The 21,408-nt window shown below is 47.5% G+C and overlaps 1 protein-coding gene across 1 annotated transcript; it reads left to right on the forward strand.

Annotated features, from left to right (window-relative positions):
• Window positions 1–8,287: 8,287 nt before the first annotated feature.
• Window positions 8,288–21,408, forward strand: b4galt3 (UDP-Gal:betaGlcNAc beta 1,4- galactosyltransferase, polypeptide 3). The gene is made up of 7 exons (XM_069941149.1): window positions 8,288–8,446; window positions 10,078–10,387; window positions 12,783–13,018; window positions 13,843–14,033; window positions 17,617–17,739; window positions 19,222–19,326; window positions 20,143–21,408. Exons 1-7 carry the CDS (start codon window positions 8,303–8,305, stop codon window positions 20,345–20,347), a joined length of 1,314 nt encoding a protein of 437 aa, XP_069797250.1. The 5' UTR covers window positions 8,288–8,302; the 3' UTR covers window positions 20,348–21,408.

Here is a 21,408-nt window from a genome sequence, read left to right on the forward strand (position 1 = left end):
AGGGTCTCACACTGTTCTGAGTCCAAGTCTCCTCCCTCTCTTGTCAATTGAGGTGGTAATCTAGTACTTTGTGAATGGTACATCATACCACCCCTACTTTCTTCTCCTTTCTTTAGCTGTGGGGGAGGAGGGGAAGGTGAAGAAGGGTAGAGCATAGGAGAGAGGGGAAAGATAGGAGACGGCATAGGAGGAGCATAAGGTGGAGGAAGGGAATGTAACACATCCCATCCTTGTGTTTCAGGGACAAAAGGTTCCTCATCCTTCTTATCCTTACATTCCTTTTCATTCAAAACCAGTTGATCAACTGATCCACTGAGCCAGCAGGCTGCATATTTTCTGCTCTCAATATTATCTCTTTGGTTTTGATAGAGCCAGATGTTCAATGCCTGACACATCCAGTCCTCATCGGATCCGAACTTTGGCCAATATACCGAATTCCCTTTTATCGGGTTTTAAACCCATTCCAGACAGTGTGAGAGATGGGAAAATTGATCTAAAATTATGAACATGGAAGAAACTAAAATTCATCAGTTAATGGCTGTAACCAGTACAAACAGGATAAGCTTGGGGGTTAGGATGCAGGAAAGCAGAGTCAGCACGATTAACATAAGAATCTTCTAGTCTTTGTGACAAGACCATAAGACTAAGAAAAGGAATGGTAAGTTACAATAGAATGTAGGAAGTTGAGGTAGTCTGGATCAGATAAAGGTCTCCTAGCCCTGGACAGAAGTACCAAGTCCTACATATCTAATTAGCTAACCATACACAGATTTATACATATGAAATTAGCCAACCCTAGATAGAATGAGTCAACTCCGCATACCAAGAGATTGTAGCCCCGAGAATCAGGAAGGTGTGAATAAGGACAATGACATGATGGGACACCCACAGGATACCCCCTGGTCCTCCAAGTGTACTGAAACTGCACGTAGGCAGGAAGGATTACCTATGCCAAACCCATCCAGGGGGCAGAAGAATGTAAGGGGGAGGGCACTCTGATACTGAAATTGACTGTATAAAAGTTGGGTGAGCCCCAGTATGTGTGTATATTCCCAGGGTAAGGGGAAGCACCCAACTTTGCATTGTTGTTGTAATAAATGTTCTTTGTTCTCAATTTTTGTCTCGAGCAATTTCTTTAAAGGTACTTTAATTTCTAACAAATGGGGGCTCGTTCGGGATCACACTCCCTCCACTGACAGAGTACCCCGACGACGAGAGTAGGTGCACCCCGGCTGATTCAGCTGGACTCACGGGCGACGGGTGGCTGGTCAGTGGAAGAAGCGAGTGATATCCGAGAAGAGGCATTGAGAACAAACGATGGGAGGAAGCGCGCTAGACCATTGCTACTGGAACTCGGTAAGAGGAGTTTTACTTGTTTATAAGTATGGGAATAATGAGTAGCAAGGAAGAGAGTCCTGGTTCAGGATGTGAACACCAGATAGCTACGTACAGCCCGCCTGGGTTGATGTTATCTGAGTGGGGCACGGGAAAGACCCGTGGGAAAGACAAACTGACAATGGTCAGGTATTGTTGTATTGAATGGGTTAAATGCCCGGTTAAAGGGAGCTCCGTGTACTGGCCAAAGTTCGGATCCGAGGATGAATGGATGTGTCAAGCTTTGAACATCTGGCTCTATCAAAACCAGAGAGACAATGTTGAGAGCAGGGAATATGCAGCCTGCTGGCTCAAGGGACCCATTGAACAACTGGTTTTGAATGAGAAAGAATTCAGGGATAAGAGAAAGGAGGAACCTTTTGTCCCTGAATCACAGGGGTGGGATGTGTTACATTCCCTCCCTCCACCTTATGTTCCTCCTATGCCGGCTCCTATCTTTCCTTCCCCTCCTATGACTTACCCTTCTGCACCTTCCCCTCATCCCCCACAGCTAGAGAAAAGAGAAGAGAATGACAGGAGAGAGAGATTGTTGTAATTTAGAACAGAGTGAGAACCTACTGGAAGAAAGGGCAGGGTCAGAAACAATAAGCTAGAAGTTAGCTGGATGAGACCCCTGCGGGAGGTTCCCGTGGGAGGGGGTCTCGGTTTTGTAAATGCGACTGAAGTGCATAACTTTAAGAAAGAACTGACCTCCCTGATAGAAGATCCCCAGGGATGTGCCGAACAGTTAGACCAATTTTTGGGACCAAATATATATACAATATGGGGGTCTCGACATAGAATCCCCAGCAGGGGAACAATTGGTACTAACAGGTTTTGTTACCAACTCAGCCCCAGACATTAGGAGAAAATTACAAAAGACAGAAAATTGGCATGAGCAGGGAATAACCCAGCCTCTACAGATCACACAAAAAGCATTTGTCCAGACATCTGAGGATAAGCAGAAAGCAAAGGCTAACATTTTGATGCAAGCAGTTAAAGGAATAGTAGATGAGTAACATGAAAAAGGCAGGGACTGTGTGCCAGCTCCTGAATGTTGGGAGAAGCGTCGGGAGTGGGAGAGTAGAGACCAGAGATAATTTCATAAATCACGACTTCCCACTTCAGTCACTGACCAATATTGATTAAAATTCATGCTAAAAATTAAATGTCATAAATGATTGTTTTTCAATACTGTAGAATTAGCAAATTTAACTACCAGTTAATTCCAATTTATGAAATAAATTGTATTCAAATGTGATTTTGCACAGGGAGTACCTGAGAGTTGTGATGTTATAACATTTGCAGGGAGAAATGTTTGCGCAAATAGGGTGAGTTCGACACATCTTATTTTAAGTGTATGTAAGATAAAGAAAGGATCTGATGTGTAAAGTGGCTGGATCAGCCAGTTGAAGGGGGAGTGTGCATGTCCCTTTAAGTGCACTGTGGCACTTGAAATTGAGGCTTCAGGCTCTTGTCTTGCAGTTAGAGGTATGGAGCCCTATCAACACATTTAATACATTTCTTCTACACATTCAGCAGTCAAGGTCCGTGAGTTTAAAGATCACCCACCTCTGGAGAATAAAGATACCTCTGGGGATTCCTATGGGGATTCCTATAAGTTTAATCATTCATTTCTCTGGTGCATTTTCCTCCGGAGTGAAATTAATGCCTCAGCACAATTTCTCTGTATTGCCACTGTTATTTAATTCATGATAACTTTCCCCCATTCATCAGGTTTATATTTAAATCCGGTAGTGCGGAAGTTACATTGTAAATAATCACGGAGGTAAACCTTGCGCGACTGGATTCAGCTTAATGGAGAAATAAACCTGCGAACTGGTCTATGGTGGTGTGTGAGTACTGCAATAGGTGGAATATGATTTACATTGGTGGCATCGTTCAGAACAATTGGGCGCATAGGAATAATAATAGCATTAATTACTCACAGATCTTGTACCTGATGCTATTCACTACGTCCCAGCTTCAGGACTGGGAAATTGGCATGGTACAGAGAAATTGCCATGGCACCAATATTTCTTGATTCACTAATGACTCCACAAGCTCCAGGATTCATGCAGCTAAACTTTAAGTGCAATATTATAGAAACTAGCCGGTACTTAAATGATTGTGTGTGCAATCAACATTGCAAAAATATGAAAGGTAATACAGGTGCTCCCCTACTTATGATTTTACGATGACACAATAGCATGACTGTCATTTACTTTCATATAATGTGTTAAAGGTCATCACAAGCATCATTGATTTTTCCAATAAACTTTGATAATTTCTCTAAGGTGAATTTTTTGTAGCCTCGTTGGTTAATCACATTTTCGGAAAGCTTACAGGGACTGTTGGGAGAGAGCAGGGTAGTGAGATCAGTATGAGGACTGATACAGTGCTGTTAATGTTAGACAAGGTACGTCTCCAATTAAGATTTTTTTTCAACTTACGCTGGGTCTGCTGGAACGCAACCCTATCGTAAATTGAGGAGCACCTGTGATGTTCTTCTATCTAAAGCCAGCTTTAGATAAACTCTTATCATTCTGACAAATCCAGGTCTAAGCCTAATTTTCCTCCAGCCTTTGAGCAAGCGCTTCCACTGCTGCATCTTACTGATCACCTCCTCACCAATGAATCAGAAGACCATGGTGTATGGCACTCACTGCACAAGCAGTCTGAAAATGTATACAAGCCTGTTCAACTTCATTTTACAAAATCAACAATCGGTTCCAGGCTCCCCAATGCTCTCTGTGGAGAGAAAATTGCCAGATGTTTACTCTTTTAATGCCCTTGGTTATGTTTGCCTCTTCTCAAAGATTACATGGCTGCACAGAGGAGCAAGGCTGAAAGTGCCTTGAAGTAGTCTGTTGGCTGCACTTGTGACCTTTAGTCAGAAAATGCATGGGCTCTTGTCTCACTTTGGGTAGTGCAGCGGTTAGTTCAACTATATTACAGTGGCACTGATGAGTACATGGATGTGAGGGGGTTGGAGGGTTATGGACAGGGAGTAGGTAGGTTGAACTAGTTGGAGTATCATGTAAATCGGTGCGGACTAGAAGGGCCAATATGGCCTGTTTCTGTACTGTTATTGCTATATGGTTATTATATGGAATATGGTTGTGAGCTGTGGCACAAGGCATTTTACTTAAGGCAGAACTAAAGGTTGAATATGTTTCAAGTTCTCTTGCAGAGGCTCTTGTGCTACAATGTCTGTTATGTACTCTAACAAATTGGAGGGTTGTGCCCCATACAGACAAGCAGCTCCAACTGCATTTTAATAAGGTCTAACATATTCAAAACCCATGCAAATATGGTTTGTGTTTCATTTTACAATTTTTACACTAACACAAAGGAAAGTCAGATTGTTATTCATTTTATTAAAATCTAGTGATTGGTTATATGTAAAAGCATGGCAAGAGGATCAATTAAAACCTGCCTGGGATGGTCCCTTCTGTGTACTTTTAATTACAGACACCGCAGTAAGAACAAGAGAGAAAGGCTGGACCCACATTCAAAGAATTAAACCAGCTTCTGAACCACAACATCACGACACACAGATTCAACCCTCAACCTGGCGTGCAGTTCCTCATCCTTCAGACCTGAAACTTACACTGCGCCGTGACAAAGTGCCGTAATGTTACATTTATTGTTGTATTTTTTTAACTGTTTATACATTTATTGTTGTATTTTTAACTGTTTATTTTTTTAACTGTTTATTCATTTATTGGGGTATTGTTTGTTAACTGTTTATGTCACTTCATTACTCGCTATGTTTTAAGTCCTCCTGGAATAGGGGCAGCAGAGGTTAAAATTGTGCTCCTTTAGAATGTAGACAGGGCATAGATTTAATGTATAGTCATAGTGGAATATGGGTTAACAAGGGATTCCAATACGGACCAGGGGAACTGAACAGCTTTAGTGGAGTACATCTAATTTGTATCTTAGCCTACACAGGTATTAAAGACAGGAGTTTTAAAGCAAAGGACATGGTGGGACAAAGACAGACAGAATGGTAGTCAGGATTGTACATGTCGCAGAGAGAGAGAGTTAATACATATGCTAATGTTAGCAGACAAGCTGCAACACACAGTTAAATCACAAGAAACAATCCCCCCCCAGCTTGGTCTCTTTTCATCACCCCGTGAAGGGGAGCACCAGTTACCAACAACGTGAGCTGCTTGACACTTTAATATCAGGCTCCAGACAGCCTTCGGAGATCGGTGGCCCTAGGGTTTGGGGCTGAAGAGGACATCAGATACTAGCCACAATTCAACGGAACCGCCTGACTACTCGTTCGCTGCTGAAGGCAGCGTTTCTCACAGACTGCTACTTGTTCGCTGCTGAAGGCAGCGTCTCTCACAGACTTCGTCAGGACAATGCTTACAAAAGTCGGGTGGTTAAAAGACACTGCTTCAATGTTTCAACGTGAATCTGCCCATGCCCATGTTCAGACGTGGCAACTTCGGATTGATGTGGGATGGACTAGACTCTTTACTGAGAACTGGAGCCTGATACTCGCAACCCTAATAAGCAGCTGGACTCGCTACTCTGACCTTCATGGTGCTCCCCTACCTAAAGACTTTACACAGAGATTACAATTTGGTTATTGACCAGCTGGGTAAAACAACACCTTACACTTGAAAGATCAGTATTACTGATCTAAAAGAAAATTGAGGAGGGGGGGGGGATCAGTCACACTGACACTAGTAACCAAAGATCAGTAACACTGATCATGGTGAAAGATCAGTATTACTGATCTAAAAGAAAAGTGAGGATTGTGAGAGATGGGAAAATTGATCTAAAATTATGAACATGGAAGAAACTAAAATTCATCAGTTAATGGCTGTAACCAGTACAAACAGGATAAGCTTGGGGGTTAGGATGCAGGAAAGCAGAGTCAGCACGATTAACATAAGAATCTTCTAGTCTTTGTGACAAGACCATAAGACTAAGAAAAGGAATGGTAAGGTACAATAGAATGTAGGAAGTTGAGGTAGTCTGGATCAGATAAAGGTCTCCTAGCCCTGGACAGAAGTACCAAGTCCTACATATCTAATTAGCTAACCATACACAGATTTATACATATGAAATTAGCCAACCCTAGATAGAATGAGTCAACTCCGCATACCAAGAGATTGTAGCCCCGAGAATCAGGAAGGTGTGAATAAGGACAATGACATGATGGGACACCCACAGGATACCCCCTGGTCCTCCAAGTGTACTGAAATTAAACGTAGGCAGGAAGGATTACCTATGCCAAACCCATCCAGGGGGCAGAAGAATGTAAGGGGGAGGGCACTCTGATACTGAAATTGACTGTATAAAAGTTGGGTGAGCCCCAGTATGTGTGTATATTCCCAGGGTAAGGGGAAGCACCCAACTTTGCATTGTTGTTGTAATAAATGTTCTTTGTTCTCAATTTTTGTCTCGAGCAATTTCTTTAAAGGTACTTTAATTTCTAACAACAGCAATACCTGACCATGGTCTGTTTGTCTTTCTCGCGGGTTCTCCCCGCACCCCAATCAGATAGCATTAATTCTAACGGACTTTGCTAGTTATCTGATCGTCTCGTCCTTCCTTAGGACTATCTCCCCTGCTACTCACACCTCCCATACTAACAGGTAAGTAAAGTTCCTCTTACCGGGATCCAGTAGCTATTCCTAGCGCGCTTCCTTAACGTCCTCCTGTTGTTTGTTCTCAATGCCTCTTCTCGGATATCACTCGCTTCATCCACTGACCAGTCACCCGCCGTCCGTGAATCCAGCTGAATCAGCCGGGGTGCACCTACCCTCGTCGTCGGGCACTCTGTCAGTGGAGGGAGTGGGATCCCGGATGATCCCCCATTTGTGAGAAACAGAAGCAAACAGAAATTGCTCGAGACAAAAATTGAGAACAAAGAACATTTATTATACAACAGTGTAAAGTTGGGTGCTTCCCCTTACCCTGGGAATACACATACACTGGGGCTCACCCAACTTTTATACAGTTTATTTCAGTATGGAAATACCCTCCCCCTTACATTCTTCTGCCTCCTGGATGAGTTTGGCATTAGGCAATCCTGTCTGCCTACGTGCTGTTTCTGTGAACTTGGGAGGACCAGGGGGTATCCTGTCGGTGTCCCATCATGTCATTGTCCTTATTCACCTGCCTTTGTCCTTATTCACACCTTCCCAACCCTCAGGGCTTACTAACTCTTATATGCAGAACTTGATAACTAATTCTGTCTAAGGCTTATTAATTACATATGCAGAACTTGCTGACTCTTTACTTCCTACATTCTATTATCTATCCTTATCCTATTCATACTGGCTTTATTCATTACACATATATAAATACTAGCTTTCTTCATCTCTCATATTTTCATATTAGTTTTACTCATCTCTCACATTTTTCATTGTGTGATGACATTGTTTTATGGTTTTATTGTATTGTATATGTTGAATATTTATTGGTTTTGGAGGGGGTGGGAAGGGGGTTGGGGGAAAAAAAGGAGAAACGACCACTGTGTATATTTAATGAAAAACGTTTGTATATATTTTGGTTGATATGGTTCACAGTGTGAAAAATAAAATTATTTTAAAAAAAATAAAGTTGACCAGCTCATCATGGATGCAGGAAGCAGCACTAATGAAGTTGTCAATGTGCATGAGGCAGCACGAATGTGGAACAATCCAGGCTGCAAGACTGTACAGATAAGAGTCCTCCACCAGACACATCGCTGGGGTTATGCACAGAGGTAATGCGATGCAAACCAGGGGTTCAGAGTGAAAGCGGAAAAGTTTAGAGGAATTTCATCACATTTCAAAGGAATTTGGTCAGGTATATGAATGGGAGAGGTATAGAAGACTATGGACTGCGTGCAGCTCAGTGGGACGAAGCAACAAACATGTTTCATCCTGTTTCCGTGCTCGATAAAGGCGGGACCATGGAGGAGGGGAAGCACGCGCTGACGTCACAGAGGAACGGGTGTGCCAGCGGACGCGTCGACGTGGAGACGCACCGCCGCAAAGACACCCGCCTGGGCCTGGGCGCCATCAGCATCGCCGAGGACCGGCGCCAGCGGCGCCGGGTAAGTATGGAGAGCCCGCTTTCGCAACACCACCGCGACGATGGGCCGAGTTGACTGGACGACCACCGGCCGCAGAACCTCTCCCTTCACCACCGAAAGCTGTTCGTCCTCCTGGCTCCGCCCTTCCCTGACGTCACCTCAACTCGTCTGTGACGTTACACCACGCTGTCCGATCCCACCCCCCCCCCCCCCAACTCAGCTGCCCTAGGCAAAACAAATCGTTCGGCACAGATAAGAAGGGCCGAAGGGACCTGTTTCAGTGCTCTTGTGTTCTATGAAGGCGGGGCCATGGTGACTGACAGCGGCAGTGACCACAGAAGGACTGGGTGCAGAATACGTCTACGTGGGGATGCACCGGCGCCTTATGCAATTTTACCTTTATTTAAAGGTCACTGACCCGTTGAGCCACCCAGTCTCCTCCCTCAACCTGACCTCGCAGTTGTCAGTCACCCAGTCTCCGCCCTCAACGTGACGTCGCAGAGTTGTCAGTCACCCAGTCTCCTCCCTCAACCTGACGTCAAACAGAGATGTCAGTCACCCAGTCTCCTCCCTCAACCTGACGTCATGCAGAGTTGTCAGTCACCCAGTCCCCTCCTTCGTTCTGACAGTCACCCAAGTCTCTGCTCTGGTCTCATGACAGTTGTCAGGGGTGAGTGCAGGTCGAGCTGCAAGTGTTGGGGGTGGGATTGATGGCACAGTCAATGCTTGACATAAAGGATCCGTGCTCAGACCTGTGGCAGGGAGTTCTGAGTGTACTGTGGAGTGGTGCTGGTCATGTACATCAGGATAGAGAGAATGGAGGGGGATGCATCTGCACAGAAAGGGATGCTACCTGCAGTGGAGGATTGGGGACAGAGTTCCTGCGGCCTGCATAAGGTGCTCTCACCTACACTGGGGTAAGCAGACTTAGATCGGATGGGGGATGAGTGTGGAGACATCAGCTCTCAATCTGCCAGGTGACCTTTGCTGCTGCTCTAACTTTAATCCACATTGCTACCCCATCGTGCACTATTACAACGAGGTGCAGAACAGCTCAGAGACCTACTTCTCACCTTCCACTTGGACAGTAGACTTAATCCTCCACTCCAGCTGTTGTTCACAGAAAGTCCCTTGGTCTCATCCAGAATTCACTGCACCTCCACCCACCTCAATCAAGAGATGCTGGAAATAGTGGGCCAGGCAGCATCTTGAAGAGAGAAACTGTCAATGTTTTCAATCTGTGACCCTTCATCAGGATTGTTGGTGATTGTCATTTTAGTTCTGGGGTTAACAACTCTGTCTTAGCCTCATTCCATTACAGAGTCCTGAAGTCAACAATCTCCCCACTCCCCCATGACAGGGTCCTGGGGTTAACGATCTCCCCCCCCTCCTGTGATAGTATCCTGGGGCTAATGATCTCTCCCCCCTCCCCTATTACAGGGTCCTAAAGTCAACGATTTTCTGCCCTCACCGCTACAGGGTTAACAATTTGACACCTCCCCCATTACGGGGTACTTTGCACATCAATCCCCTCCCCCATGACAGGGCCTCTTGGATAATGATCCCCCTCCATTGGGACAGGGCCCTGAGGTTAACAATCTCTCTCCCATTACAGGGTGCTGAGGTTAATGATCTCCCCCTCCCTGTTACAGGGTCCTTTGGGTAACGATTCCCTCCCCCAGGACGGGTTCTTGAGGCCTATGGGCACCCTGTGCCACGGGATGCTGCGGTGCCTGGACCGACAGTGCACCTTCCGCCTACTGCTGGTCTCACAGCTCCTATTCCTGCTCTACTACTCGTTTGGAGGAATCCGCAACGTGGCTTCGCTGCTGTGGCGCAGTTCCCAGCCTGCCTGGGACTACTCCAGGACGCAGGATGTCTATACCAACCTCAGTCTGATCCAACAACCCATCTCCGAGACCCACCAGCTCCTCTACTGTTCCCAGTATCCTCCTCACTTAGGTAAGAGGCTAGATGCGGCGTGGCAGGTGGATGAGAGCTTGAAATCCAAGGGGGTTCCCAGTGCAGGACTCACCAAAGTTGCAAGTTGAGTCAGCAGTAAAGAAAGGAAACGCAACGTCAGCATTCATATCGTTCTCTCATGTCTGCGTTAATTTCCTCCATGTGCTCTGGTTTCCTCCCACCCTTTAGTAACGGATGAAGATTGTAGGTTAATTGATGTACTTGGGTGACGTGGGCTCGTGGACCATAAGGGCCTGTTACCGTGCAGTTCAGCTGAATTAAAAATTTTGCAAGAGTGGAATATAAAGGCAAGGATATAATACTGAAGCTTTGTAGGGTGTTGGTTAGAGCACATTCGGAGTACTGTGACCAAGTTTGGCCCGATATCTAAGGAAGGATGTTCTGACATTGGAGGGGGTCTACAGCAGGTTAACATAGGAGGAGCATTGGAAAGCTGTGGACTTGTACTCATTGAAGTTTAGACGGATTGAGGGGGTTTTACATCAGATTTATTGTCAGAGTACATACCTGAACAAAAAATGGTGGCGCTGACAGAGCTGCCGTAATGGCAGGGCTGCCGTTAGTGTGGACCCAGGGAGAGCAGGGAGCGGAGATACAGCCCTCCCACAGGGTCCAACCACCCAGTCCGACTGCCGTCAGCTCCAAACATCCTGTTAATGGAGCCGACGGTGGGTTTATTGAAAAATTCTGCCACTGTGGGGTCTGAGCCCAAGATGGCGGTCCCTACCCTTGAGGGGTTGCAGACGCCAGGGAAGCAGAGCACTGGTGCAGGGCACCAGAAAATGAGCAGAACACCCTCCATTTGGGAGGGAGAAGCAGAGGAGATGACTCACGGGTTGGTGACCACGGCGGCGGACCAGTGAAAGGTTCTGCGGCAGAAGAATAGACAGACTGTTGGCGACTCGAGGCGAGGAACCCATGCAGACTGCTGCTGGTGACTGCAGTCGCGGGATTCACAGCAAGCGGGAAGATTGCTGGAAATCGGCCCAAGACTGGCTGAAAGGGCAGCAGGTGTCGTAACCGGGATGCAGGTTGGGGTGGTGTCGAGGGTGTTGATTGTGTTGGAGGTTCGGATCTGGAGCTCATGCTGCTGATGGTTTGGAGTGGACTCTGTGTGGCTGTGGGGTCTGCAGCAGTGCTGGAGGTGAATCCACGGACACTCGGAAACTGAGGGGGACTCTCATTTGCTTCACTTTCTCTGACTGTAAGAGGCACTTCAGGCATTTTCTGCCGATGGCAAATCTGTTGGCATTGTGGGAGACGAAATCAAATTCCGTGTAATTTGCTGTTTTCATTACATGACAATAAACGGATCTTGAATAACATCACATACATACCTGAGATTATTTTACCCTGTGGGCCAGGCCGAATTACCACTTATTGGTTGTGCAAAGAGAAAACTGACTCAATGTACACATGTAAACAAATTAAAGAAATGCAAACAAACAGACTGCAATACAACGAGGAAAAAAGTCAATAAAAGTGCACAAATAGGAGTCCTTAAGAGTCCCTGATTGAGTTTGTTGTTGAGGAGTCTGATGGTGGAGGGGCAGCAGCTATCACTGAACCTGGTGGTGTGAGTCTTATGGCACCTGCACCTCTTTCCTGATGGTAGCAGCGAGAACAGAGCGTGTGCTGGGTGGTGTAGATCCTTGATGATGGCTGCTGCTCTCTTGATGGCAGCGTTCCCTGGAGATGTTCTTGATGGTGGGGAGAGTTTTGCCTCTGATGTCCTGGGCTGTGTCCACTACCTTTAGCAGGGCTTTACACTCAGGGGTGATGCAGCCGGTCAGGTATTTCTAATTGAAACCTGAGATCAAGAAAGTGTGGTTTTGGAGATGATGTTTCTTGCAGTGAGAGAGTCTAGGACCAGAGAACATAACCTCAGAATAGAAGAACATCTTTTTAGAACAGAGGTGAGGAGAAACTTCCTCAGCCAGAGGGTGGTGAATCTGTGGAATGCATTGCCACAGATGGTTGTGGGGGCCAAGTCATGGATAGATTTTAACTGGAGGTTGACAGGTTCTTGATTAGATTATGGGGAGAGGCAGAAGAATGGGGTTAATGGGAACATTGCATAAGCCATGATTTGAATGGTGGAGCAGGCCCAATGGGCTGGATGGCCTCATTCTGCTCCATCGTCTTATGGATGACAGGAATGGGCCTAGGATGTGAGATTGAGTGGTGGAGAGTAATGGCTTAGGACGGTTGGAACTCTCTCCACACTTGCATCTTTGTCCCCGCTCTATCTCTCTCCCTCTCATCCTCTCTCCACCTGCTTTGTCTCTCCCATTCTCCTTTCTCTCCCCCCACTCAACTCTCTGGCACCCCCCCCTCCTCAATTCTGTCCACCTTGCTCTCTCTCTCTCTCCAGTGGGACCTTTATCCATCTCCTTTAACCGGACGCCCTCGCTGGTTGAGATCCAAGATCGGAACCACCTTGTCAAACCTGGGGGATTCTACACGCCGCCAAACTGCCAGTCACGTCACCAGACAGCAGTGATTGTGCCTCACCGTCACCGGGAGCCGCATCTCCGCCACTTCCTCTACTACATCCACCCTTTCCTCCAGCGGCAGCAGCTGCAGTACGGGATCTACGTTATCCACCAGGTGAGATGACCTGCCCTCTTGAACTCCTGGCCCCCTTCGTCCCAAACCACCCCCCCCCCCCGCCATTTCGCTATTCCCCCATCCTCCTTCACAACCTCCCTCATCCCGCTTGTCCTCCCATCCACATCTCTCACCCCCATGCCCCCTTCCCTTTCCCCCTCAATTCCATCCCGTTCAACCTCATGCACACCTATACCCCCTCAACCCCAGAACCCCTTCCCCTCACTCCCATCCCATCCCATCCTTCATTTCCACAAGCCCGAATCCCCTATATGCCACGTACTCTACTCTGCTATCCCTCAACGCTTTGAATTTCCCCATCCACCCTCCTGCCCCCTGTGTATCCTTTAAACCTCAGAATCCCACCTCCTTCTACACCGGTCCCCTAATACCTCACCCCTTGGGGACCCCGTGAGTTCCCCCTTCCCTGTACCCCAAGTCACTCTGTACCCCCACCCTGTTACCTCTCTCCCCTGGAGCAACCCAACCTGTACCCCCAAACCTATACCGACTCCTGCCCCCCATATCCGGCCACCATCCTATACACCAATAACCAGATGGAGAAGGGCTAAAGGACCTCCTTTTTCTGTAAACCAGGGGGAGAGGAGCTGAAGGGCTTCCTGTTCACTTCCACCAGAGGGAGAGGGGTTGAACGGCTTCCTATCCCTGTACAGGAGAGGGGAAGTTCTGAAGGGCCCCTGTTCCCTTACACCAGTGGGAGAGGGTCTGAAGGACCTTATCCCTATACATCAGGAGAGGTATAGACTGAGGTGGGGGGGTGGCATAAGTCTCTCTGGCATGGGTAACAGCGTACTCCTGACCAGGCTGGCAATGAGACGTTTAACCGCGCCAAGCTGCTGAATGTGGGGGTGAAGGAGGCGATGAAGGACGAGGACTGGGACTGCCTATTCCTGCATGACGTGGACCTCATCCCTGAGAACGACCACAACATGTACACGTGTGACCCCGCACACCCACGGCACGTCTCCATCGCCATCAACAAGTTTGGCTACCAGTGAGTACCCAGTGCAATGTTCGCGCACACGGTCACGCACCGTCCCATGCGGTCCCACCTAAACACACACACGATCATACACAGTCTCTCTTTCACACACACACACACACACACACACAGACACACACAAATCCACTTCTCTCTTTAACACACAAACTACCGCTCTTTAATACAAACACATACACACAACCACTTCTCTAATACATACACACAACCGCTCTCTCTAATACACACACAACTACCTCTCTAGATACCATCACACACAACCACCTCCCTCTAATACACACACACACAACCACCTCCCTCTAATACACACACATACACAACCACCGCTCTCTAATACAAACATGGGAACATAGGAAGTAGGAACAGGAGTAGGCCAAAAATGGCCCATCGAGCCTGCTCCGCCATTCAATAAGATCATGGCTGATCTAATTTATGACCTAACTCCACCTACCTGCCTTCTCCCCATATCCCCTAATTCCTCTATCATGCGAAAATTTATCTAACTGAATTTTAAGTATGTTTAATGAAGCAGCCTAAACCACTTCCCTGGTTAGAGAATTCCAAACATTCACTACCCCTCTGGAAAAAAACTATTTTTTCTCATCTCTGTCCTAAATCTACTCCCACGAATCTTGAGACTGTGTCCTCTCGTTTTAATTTCCCCGGCCAGCTAAAAAAACCTTCCTACATCTATCCTATCCATACCCTTCATAATCCTATATGTTTCTAAATATCTCCTCTCATTCTTCTGAACTAGAGCGAATACAATCCTACATGATTTAATCTTTCATCATAAGTCAACCCCTTCATCCCAGGGATCAACCTAGTGAACCTCCACACATACACACAACCACCTCTCTAATACATACACACACAACCGCTCTCTCTAATACACATACAACTACCTCTCTCTCTAAATACTCCATCACACACAACCACCTCCCTCTAATACACACACACAACCACCTCCCTCTAATACACACACACAACCACCACCCTCTAATACACACACACAACCACCTCCCTCTAATACACACACACAACCACCTCCCTCTAATACACACACACAACCACCTCCCTCTAATACACACAACCACCTCCCTCTAATACACACAACCACCTCCCTCTAATACACACACAACCTCCCTCTAATACATACACACACAACCGCTCTCTCTAATACACATACAACTACCTCTCTCTCTAAATACTCCATCACACACAACCACCTCCCTCTAATACACACACACAACCACCTCCCTCTAATACACACAACCACCTCCCTCTAATACACACACAACCTCCCTCTAATACATACACACACAACCACCTCCCTCTAATACAAACACACTACCACCTCTCTCTAATACACACACACAACCACCTCTCTCTCTAATACACAGACATAACCACCTCTCTCTCTCTAATACCCACACACAACCACCTCTGAAATACACACACACACAACCACCTCTGAAATACACACACACACAACCACCTCTCTAATACACATACAGAACCACCTCACTCTAATACCCACACACAACCACCTCTCTCTAATAAATACAATCACCTCTCTCTAATACACACACAACCACCTCTCTCTAATACACACACAACCACCTCTCTCTCTAATACACACACAACCACCTCTCTCTCTAATACACACACAACCACCTCTCTCTCTAATACACACACAACCACCTCTCTCTCTAATACACACACAACCACCTCTCTCTTACACAACCACCTCTCTCACTAATACACACACAACCACCTCTCTCTAATACACACACAACCACCTCTCTCTAATACACACACAACCACCTCTCTCTAATACACACACAACCACCTCTCTCTCTAATACACACATCCACCTCTTTCTAATACACACACAACCACCTCTCTCTAATACACACACAACCACCTCTCTCTAATACACACACAACCACCTCTCTCTAATACACACACAACCACCTCTCTCTCTAATACACACATCCACCTTTCTCTAATACACACATCCACCTTTCTCTAATACACACACAACCACCTCTCTCTAATACACACACAACCACCTCTCTCTAATACACACACAACCACCTCTCTCTAATACACACACAACCACCTCTCTCTAATACACACACAACCACCTCTCTCTAATACACACACAACCACCTCTCTCTCTAATACACATATCCACCTCTCTCTAATACACACACAACCACCTCTCTCTAATACACACACAACCACCTCTCTCTAATACACACACAACCACCTCTCTCTAATACACACACAACCACCTCTCTCTAATACACACACAACCACCTCTCTCTAATACACACACAACCACCTCTCTCTAATACACACACAACCACCTCTCTCTAATACACACACAACCACCTCTCTCTAATACACACACAACCACCTCTCTCTAATACACACACAACCACCTCTCTCTAATACACACACAACCACCTCTCTCTAATACACACACAACCACCTCTCTCTAATACACACACAACCACCTCTCTCTAATATACACACAACCACCTCTCTCTAATACACACACAACCACCTCTCTCTAATACACACACAACCACCTCTCTCTAATACACACACAACCAACTCTCTCTAATACACACACAACCACCTCTCTCTCTAATACACACATCCACTTTTCTCTAATACACACACAACCACCTCTCTCTCTAATACACACACAACCACCTCTCTCTAATACACACACAACCACCTCTCTCTCTAATACACACACATCCACCTCTCTCTAATACACACACAACCACCTCTCCTAATACATGCACACAACCACCTCTCTCTAATACACACACAACCACCTCTCTCTAATACACAAACAACCACCTCTCTCTCTAATACACACACAACCACCTCTCTCTTTAATACACACATCCACCTCTCTCTAATACACACAAAACCACCTGTCTCTCTAATACACACACACAACCACCTAATACATACACACAATCACCTCTCTAATACACACACACTACCTCTAATACACACACAACCACCTCTCTCTTACACAACCACCTCTCACTAATACACACACATTCACCTCTCTCTAATACACACACAACCACCTCTCTCTAATACACACACAACCACCTCTCTCTAATTCACACACAACCACCTCTCTAATACACACACACAACCACCTCTCTAATACACACACACAAGCACCTCTCTAATACACACACACAACCACCTCTCTAATACACACACACAAGCACCTCTCTAATACACACACACAACCACCTCTCTATAATACACACACACAACCACCTCTTGTTCTAATATACACACACACAAGCACCTCTCTTTCATACACACACACAAGCACCTCTCACATATGCCCACATTCACACACAACCAACCTCACACTCAATCATGCACACAGAAAGCCAAACACAGATAACCAGCCAAATCCATGCACACACACTCACACTGAAGACACCATACAAGGCATATTCCTTGGAAGAATGGCTGTACCTGTGGTAATTTGTCGAGGGTGTACAATATGCTGTTCCTACTGTTACAGACTGCCATACAAGACATATTTTGGGGGTGTCTCTGCCGTCACTCCAGACCAGTACCTCCGAATGAATGGGTTCCCCAACGAGTACTGGGGTTGGGGCGGTGAAGATGACGACATCGCCACCAGGTAATTCAGTGCCTCCTGCTCCCCTTTCCCCGAAATCAGATCCCAGCCTGTGACCCACTCCCAGGGATCTGTTATTTTATATATAAACCTGCTGAACCCCTGGATCAGGTCCCAGCCTGTGACCCACTCACAGGGATCTGTTGTTCTACATATAAACCCCTGGACCAGATCCCAGCCTGTTATGCCTCATTTAAACACTCCCACCACCGAATGCCTGGATTAGATCTCAGTCTGTAATCCACTTCCAGGGATGGGATTGGGTGAACTGTTCCATGTGGGAGATTGTGAGGGAGTGAAATGAAGAGAGTGTGAGAGTTGGCATGTTTTGAAAGCAGAGAGGGAGAGCGAGTCACCCAACACTCTTGATTTTCCTTATCAATTGTACCTGTTGTTTTCTGTCTTGCCTGATGTATCACTCATTTTACATTCTTTCTTCCAATCCCACACTCTCTCCGTATCCTTGTTATGTTTCAGTTCCAGGAACTCGGACACTTGAAGGTGAGTGCAACACCATCCCTCAGTGACCCCTCTTGCCTAGTGCTCTATGTCACTGACTATCCCCACTGATGTTAATCCCCCTCACTCACGCCATCCCTCAGTGGCCCTCTCCCCCAGAGCCCAGTGTCACAGACTTTCCCCACTGATGCTAATCCCCCTCACTCACACCGTACTTCAGTGACCCCTCTTGCCCAGTGCCCCATGTCACTGACTATCCCCACTGATATTAATCCCCCTCACTCACACTGTCCCTCAGTGACCCCTCTCCCCCAGGGCCCAGTGTCACTATCCCCACTAATGTTAATCCCCCTCACTCACACTGTCCCTCAGTGACCCTCTCCCCCAGGGCCCAGTGTCACTGATAATCCCCACTGATGCTAATCCCCCTCACTCACACCACCCCTCAGTGACCCCACTGATGTGACCCCGTTGAATCTAACATTGGGATATTTATTGCTCTCTTTGCCCCTGCTTCCCTCCCTGACCTATTTTGCTTGTTTTCCCTTTCAAACCTGCTCTCCCACTATCACTCTGTCTCCCCTCTCCTCTCCCTGCTGTAATTTGCTTCCTTCCTCGTCTTCTCTCTCTCTTTTGGTTTCCCTCCCCCTTCTCTCTCTCACTCCCTCTGTCTGTCTCTGACTCTACATCACTCTCCCTCTTCTCTTTCTCTCTCACTCTCTCTCCTCTGTTTTCTTTTTTGGTCTTTGGAGCTGTCTCTGCATGTGTCTCCCTGTCCTATTTTCTTCCTGAATCTCCCTGTTCACTGTCTTCCTTTATATCTGACAGTGAATCCTTTGGTCTCCCTTTCCCTCACCTTGCTTCACTCCAGCTCGCTCCCTCGTCTCCCCGTTTCTTTCCCCAAATGTTTCCTTCCTTTCAGTCTCTGCCTCCACTGGTCTGTATTCTCTCTGCCTCTCTCACTTCTGCTCCTCTCCCCTCCCAGTTGCCCAATCCCACTGCCTGACCTCTCTGTCTGATCCCTAGGCTCCAGCTGGCAGGGATGACTATCTCCCGCCCTTCCCTGGCTTTAGGGCGCTACAAGATGATCAAACACCCCTCGGACCAGGGAAATGAGCAGAACCCACGGAGGTGGGTGTTGAAGAAGGGAGGGGGGAACTGGTGGGTGAAGGGGAGTGGTACAGGATGGGACTCAGCAAAACAGATGTGTCCCGATGAGGATTCCCTGCTGTGTGGGGGGTGTCGGGCAAAGGAGAGAGGATTGGGAGGGGGTTTGGGGCAGGTCTCAGCGACCGGATCCACCCTAACAGGGATTCCCTGCTGTGTTGGGGGTGTCAAGTCAAGGGGAGGAGACGTAGGGAAAGGGGGTTGGGGAGGGTCCCAAGGGGACTTCCTGCTATGGTTGGTGGTATGGTGGAGGGGGTGGGGGTGGCAGTAGAGGTGAGGCTGATCAACTGTTTAATTATCCAATGATATTGTTTGTCTCTTTCCCTCCCACCTTCTCACCTGCCTTGTCCTCTCATCCTCTCTCTCACACAATTTTATTTAATTGGCCTTTGTTCCTTTCTCATTATCTTTCTTCCATTTATCTTCCTCTCTGTCCCCCTCTATCTACCTTTTTGTCTCTCTTATCCCCCCTCTCCACGCCTTCCCCTCTCCCCTCCTCCCTACCTCTGCCCCTCTCCCCTCCTCCCTACCTCTGCCCCTCTCTCCATCACACACTCCTTTCTTCCCCACTCTCCCCTCATCTCCACACCCTCTCCCCTCCTTCCTCTCTCACTACCCCTTCTCACTACCTCATCCTCCTCTCCCCTTTCTTCCTCTCACCTTGTCATCACATTCTTCCCTCACTTTCTCACCTCTCCCTCTCCTCTCTTTATCCCCTGTCTGTCTCTCTTCATCTCTCCCCAAACACCTACCCTTCTCACCGCCACCCCACCCTATCAGGTTTGACTTGCTGTTCCGCACTCGCCGCTCCTGGTCCCAAGATGGGATGAACTCTCTGGTGTATACCACCATTGCTCGCCAGCACCTCCCCCTGTTCACTAACGTGACTGTGGATATTGGGCCTGCCCCCAACCGGACTCCAGGAACACATGCTCCTGGACCCCGTGGGGGGGCTTCGCAGGGGGTGGGAGTTGGGGGGTCGTGAGGAGGGGCTGACGGGGCAGTCTAACGGAGATCACAGCGAAGGTTATGTTTGCACCCTCACCCCACTCAACTGGGCCCCCTCCTCACTGTAACAGGATGGGAGGTCACAGGGGTGTGGGCGTGCCTGAGGGAGATGAGAGAAATCCACCACACCGCTCTCCCCTCCCCATTCCTGCAATTGTTGCGGCAGCCTAGGGAATGCCCTTCTCTTTGTTGGGGTCCTACCCCAGCCATGGTACGGGGATGTTAGCCCGAGGTCCCCCTCTGTCGTTTTGGGGGGAAGTTCCTGTACCTGTCCCTTGCTCCCCCCTTCTGTGGGGGTGGAGATAGGCTCCCTCTCCCTTTTTGTGTGGACAAGCGTGTATTTGTTTGCGGGTGTGGAGTGTGTGGGTGTGTGTGTGTGTGTGTTTGTGGGGGGGGTTTTGTGTGTGGGTGGAGGAGTGTGTGTGTGAAGCAAAAGTATATGTGAGGGGGTGTGCGTGAGGGTGCATGCATGAGGGTGAGGGGTCAGTATGTGCGTGAGGGGAGTGAGAGGAACGTGTGTGCGAAGGGAGTGCGTGAGGGGATTGTGCATGAGGAGAGAGTGATGGTGTATGTGTGAGGGGGAGCATGTAAATGAAGGTAGTGTGCATGCAAGGGGAGTGTGTGCGTGGGGTGTCTGTGTGTGAAGAGGAGTGTGCTTGTGATGGCGTGTGTAAGGGACGTGTGTGATGGCGTGTGTGCATGATGGTTTATGTGCAAAGAGTAGTATGTATACAAGGGGAGTGTGTGTGTCTCTGTGTGCAACATCTCTCCATGGCTCCCTGTGTGGACTAAAGTCACTTTGAGGAAGGGCTCCGGCCCAAAACGTCGGAAATATATTTTTACCTCCTATGGACGCTGTGAGAGTGGCTGAGTTCCTCCAGCATCTGTGTTTTGACCACAATCACATCTGCAGACGTCCGTGTTTCACTATCTGTGTGGACTGCCTGCTTGTCTGCTTTGATAATGTGCTTTTAATCTCGGCTTCAATTTTCTAGTGGAAATGGATATATGGAGATAAATAGTTTAATTTTTGTACAA

Source organism: Narcine bancroftii, chromosome 5 (genome assembly GCF_036971445.1).
Source record: "Narcine bancroftii isolate sNarBan1 chromosome 5, sNarBan1.hap1, whole genome shotgun sequence".
Lineage (NCBI taxonomy): Eukaryota > Metazoa > Chordata > Chondrichthyes > Torpediniformes > Narcinidae > Narcine > Narcine bancroftii.